The 5,255-nt window shown below is 56.2% G+C and overlaps 1 protein-coding gene across 1 annotated transcript; it reads right to left on the bottom strand.

The window, feature by feature from the left end:
• Nucleotides 1–875: 875 nt before the first annotated feature.
• On the bottom strand, nt 876–1,376 carry LOC144164886 (uncharacterized). The gene has a single exon (XM_077695128.1). It carries the CDS (start codon nt 1,374–1,376, stop codon nt 876–878), a length of 501 nt encoding a protein of 166 aa, XP_077551254.1.
• Between the last annotated feature and the right edge of the window lie 3,879 nt (nt 1,377–5,255).

Below are 5,255 nucleotides of genomic sequence, written 5' to 3'. Positions count from 1 at the left end.
CCCTTCGTACCCTCCTCTCCACCTCGTAAGAAACGTTCAACAGAATAAAAAACGTTGTTCGTCTGCAATGAACGCTGGCTTCCATATTACAGCGCATCGAGGCCATAGATTTGGCACGTGAAACGCCAATCTGAACTTTTAAAATTGAAAACACGATTTGTGCGGCAAAAAGACTGTTGACCCACTGCGACACAATTGGCTTTTTGTGGAATGCTGAAACCGCGTGAAATAAATATTTGTCGCGATTTGTCCCGCGTTCGTGGATGTGGGAGGGTCGGGGTACATTCCAGCCGAGTGTCGACCCGCAGCGTGCTGGTGGTAACGGTGAGTGACCGCGAGCCGCTGAGCTCGTCGGTGTTTAATGGCCAACCGTGCACATTGTTGCTTACCGAGCCTTGCGTGGCCAGCAAACTTAGCGGCCAACAATTATTTGGGGGGGGGGCGCCAAATACTCGTCACACCACTCACCCCCAAGCTTGTTTGTCCAGCACAAACAGAAAACAACGCGTAAATGTGGGTTAGTTGGTTAGAACTGTGAAACATGGTTAGGTAGCGCGGTAAGGACGAGTCAAAAGTAGAGACAACACAGGACTAGCGCTACTAGGGTCTCTACTTTTTTCCCTTCCTTACCGCGCTACTTAACTATTTTTCCCAACATGCCTGTCATCCCTCTGAGTAACGGTCTGACGGTCTCCGCAGTCTCGCACTCCGCCTCAGCACAGGTGTCGATGTAGGTGCGGCAGCATCGGGCGCTGCCTGTGCCACTTTCGCGCCGTCTGTCGGCCTTGTAAGTGGCACTGGACTTGCAAGTGGCGCCATAGTGGCACCAGTGGCAGCAGACCCTGGTGCTTCGGTGGCAGCGTCCGGTGTAGCTGTTAACTCCCTTCCACGTGGGCTTCCTGAAGGGGCGGCCGAGGTTTCCAGGCGAGGCCTGACATGGTCCGCGTCCGGTGCCACGTGGTCCCGTCCGACATGCGAACGAGCAGTGATGACGCACTGGCAGGTGAGACCACATGCCCGGCGGACCAGGATGGACCAGGCCAGACGTTCCTGGCAATGACCAGAGCCCCAGACTCCGACAAACGCCCAGGACGGCATCCTCGGTCAGGAGCCAGCTTCAGCTTGAGATGCTTCGAGAGTGCTGTGGACCGGGCGTCTGGATGCAACACGTCCAATGGTGTCTTAACCATCCGGCCCAACAGGAGTTCACAGGGGTAACAGCCCGTGAGATCGTGGGGTATGTTCTGCTGCTGAAACAGGACCCGGGCGAGCGACGTCCGGAAATCCCCAGCCCTGCTCTTCTTGAGGTTGTCCCTAAAAGTTTGCACCACCCACTTGGCAGCACCACTTGACGCAGGATGGTACGGCGGAACCATCATCCAAATGATTATATTCTTCGTCAGTCAGGACTGGTGCTCCTTGCTGGGAAAGCAAATCCGTGGTCGGGAACGATTTCATCCAGGAAACCCTGGGCTGCGAAGACTTGCCTCAGCGCGACAATGGTTGCTCCTGCCGTGGGAGTGGTGACTGGCAGTACCTCCACCCTCTTGGAAAAGGTGTCCACCACAACCACAAAGTATTGGCCCTTGAAAGGGCGCCCAAAATTCACGTGTAGATGGGACCAGGGTCTCTGTGGGAACAGCCGGGGTTGATCTCCACGTGACTCGACGCTCGCTTGTTCTTCTGGCAGACTAAGCAGTTCTGCACCATGCCAACAATGTCCTCGTCCAAGCCAGGCCACCAAACGTGGGATCGGGCCCCAATCTTGGTCTTCTCCACGCCTGGATGACCCACGTACAGCAACTGCATGACCCTGGACCGCAGGCTCTCCGGAATCACCACCCTGGAACCCCACAGCAGGCAGCCCTGCTGCTGGCTCGGCTCGGCGGCCTTGTAGCTGCATGTCCGCTCCGCCAACGCCTCCCCTCGGGACACCACAGTGACCACCTGTGACAGGACTGGGTGCCTGCTGGTCGGTCACCTATGACACCACCGATCTGGACAGCACCTCCTGGTAACCATGCTCCAGCATGAAAACTTCGGCTTGTGAAGGCAGAGCAGCAGGTACCTCTGGTAGGGGCTGTTGGCTCAAGGCTTCAGCAGGTGCCAGGTCATTTCCTGGACGGTACACCAGCTGGTAGTTGTAGGCAGCAAGCCTCAAGACCCAGCGCACCAATCGAGGCAATGACTGAACTGGAACAGCCTTGTAAGGCCACAGCAGTCCCAGAAGCGGCCTGTAGTCCGTGGCCGCCTCGAACTTTCGGGCCCACAGGTACGGGTGCAAGCGCTCAAACCCGAAAATTACGGCCAGGCCTTCCCTGTCCAGCTGGCTGTATCGCTGCTCAGTACCATGAAACCGACGGGACGCAAACGACACAGGGCGTTCCTGGCGATTCTACTCCCTGTATGCCAGGCCGGCTCCCACGCCATACGGCGACGCATGTACGGTCAGGAAGCAAGGTTTGGCCGGATCGAATTGCAACAGCACCGGAGCCGTGGTTATGAGCTCTTTGCTGTGCTGAAGGCGTCCTGTTCCTTTTTCTAGGCCCACAGCAGCCCATCTGGAAGCAGAAGATGGAGTGGCTGTATATGCGACGATAGGTTCATCAGGAAGCACCTGTAGAAGGGTATGCTGACGGGCCAGTTGGTACACTGTTAAACTAAGAAAAACAGCGCAACCGATGGGACGAAGATTTGATTGATTGATTGTGGGGTTTAACGCGCCGACGCAACGCAGGCGATGAGGCGCGCGGTAGTGGAGGGCTTCGGATTAATTTTGACCACCTGGGGATCTTTAACGTGCGCCGAAATCTCGTACACACGGGCGTTTTTGCTTTTCGCCTCCATCAGAAAAGCGGCCGCCGCGGCCGGGAATCGAACCCACGAACTCGTGCTCCGCAGCGCAACGCCTTAGCCACTGAGCCACCGCGGCGGGTCGATGGGACGAAGAAAGGTAAGACTTGGTGGGGCATCAGTTTCCCTTCTGGAAAAGGAAATGCTGTTCCTATCTTGAACTTTAGACTTTGTATCGGCACGTGATGGTTCAGCTTTACGAGATATCGTGTTTTTTCCCGATGTGATATCTCCTAGGTCATTATCGGTCCTTCTGTTGTTTTCGTTTGTCTACATATATGTTTTCTGCTGCAATAAAGCGCTCAGTTGTTCGTCAGCGCCTGTGTTTAGTCTTACCTTTCTTCGTCCCGTCGGTTGCGCTGTTTTTCTTAGTTTAACACCTGTAGAAGTTGATGAAGCCGAGGTAGCTCTCCAGCACCTTTTTGTTCGGGGGCTTGGGCACCATGAGCATAGCCTCAACTTTGCGGGTTGCCGGGGCTAGGCCTGCCTGGGAAATGACGTTGGCCAGGTACAAAACAGTAGGGGCCAAAAAAATGCACGTCTACAGCTCGTGCGAGTAAGGAAATCATTTATCTAGCGTGTATTTTGTCGCCTCTTTTACCTTTGTCCCTGTTGTAGTGTTCGCTAGTACGTTGATTTTCCAACCAACCAACCACCTGGGGATCTTTAACGTGCGCCGAAATCTCGTACACACGGGCGTTTTTGCTTTTCGCCTCCATCAGAAAAGCGGCCGCCGCGGCCGGGAATCGAACCAACTCGCCCAACTTACCGCCATAGTTGTCCAGATGGAGCTTCAGCCCGGCATCCTGCAAATGTGCCAGGACGTTGCAGGTTCTCCCAATGGTCTTCGTCGTCTCTACCTGTCACCAGGATGTCGTCCAAGTTCACCGACACGCACCTCAAGCCCCTGAACAGGTTTTCTATCTCCCTATAGAAAATGGCAGGTGCTGAGGCCACGCCGTACGGTAAGCGCGTGTACTGGAAAATTCCCAGCGTTGTTGTTATGGTGACATACCTCCGAGACACCTCATGGAGCACCAGCTGCTGGTAAGCATCTCTAAGGTCGAGTTGTTTGAACTTCTGGCCCCCCGGACAACGCCGGCCAGAGATATTCAATCTGGGGCAGTGGGTACGGCAGCACGGTAGCGACGGGGTTGATGGTGATCTTGAAGTCCCCGCAGATCATGACACTGCCGTCTATCTTGAGGACTGGCACGATGGTAGCGGCCCACTCTGACTACTTGACGGGCACCCGAATGTCCTCTCGCTGCAACCGTTGCATCCCCCGTCCTTCCCATCCTTCAGGCCGAACAGCAACGGACGCAGCTCGAAAAACCGAGCCCGGGCTTCCTCCGGGACATGGATGCTCGCCTCCGTGCCGTCGAATATGCGCACAATGGGCTGGAACAGTGCCTTGAACTTGATCAGGAGGCCTGAGACGTCTTAAGCTCCAAGCACGCTGAGGGTCGTCATTCAGATTGAGGGTACCACGACCATCGCACGTGCACAAATGCGGGCCAAGTCATCAAACTGGCGACGAGGGAAGAAGCCCGCGGACCGACCGAAGCCAGTAAGACCGCCGAGACACCACCCCCCTACCGGCCGCTATGACCCCCATTCCGCTGTACAGGAGGCTCGAGCCGTTTGAGGGTAAAGGGTCCGCCTGCTCGTCTACGAGGAAAAAGACGGCGTGTTTTTTGGGGCGAACAAGACACCCGAGGCAAAACAGCACGACATTTTTGGCGAGCTGTGGGGCCCGCGGCTTCGGTCTACTGCTCGACCTCCTCAAGTCGGTCACGCCGAATGACAGGTCGCTGTGTGTGCTGCTCATGACGCTACGCTCGCACTTCAGCCTGGCGGTGTCCAGGTTAATAAAGCGCTTCCGCTTCAGAACCAGAGCCGCCGTGAAGAAGACATTCTCAAAAGTTCGTCACTGTGCTGCGAGGGTTAGCGAGTGGCTGCGCCTTCGGGACCAGCACGACTCGCTGCTCCGGGACCATTTAGACGGCGGCATAAACGACTGCACCGTGCATACGGGACTCCTGGAGCTTCCTGACCCCTCGCTGGACGATGCTGTAAAGGAAACGCTGGTGATGGATGCTGCGGCCAAGGATGTGGGGGAGATAGCACGTCCGGCCGGCTCACCGTTGACGGAAGCTGCAGTGAACAAGATGGCGACACGGCATGGTAGGTGCAGTCGTTGCGGTGGTGACCAACCCGTGCCCCCTCACAGTGCCAGTTCCCGCAACCGTAGTGCTTTGCGAATGGGAGAACTGGGCACATTGCACTGGCGTGCCGAGGGGGGGGAGGGCCGCCACATACTCGTCACAGTGCTGAGTTTAAAAAAAAAACAGCGGAGCTGGGTAGACTTATCTTCTTCCTGTGTTGCTAAGTTTTGTTAC

Source organism: Haemaphysalis longicornis, unplaced genomic scaffold, assembly GCF_048455015.1.
Source record: "Haemaphysalis longicornis isolate Haplotype H1 unplaced genomic scaffold, Haemaphysalis longicornis Haplotype H1 scaffold_14, whole genome shotgun sequence".
Classification (NCBI taxonomy): Eukaryota; Metazoa; Arthropoda; class Arachnida; order Ixodida; family Ixodidae; genus Haemaphysalis; species Haemaphysalis longicornis.
The sequence above is the reverse complement of the archived record's forward strand: the minus strand, read 5'-3'. Positions and strand labels throughout refer to the sequence as shown.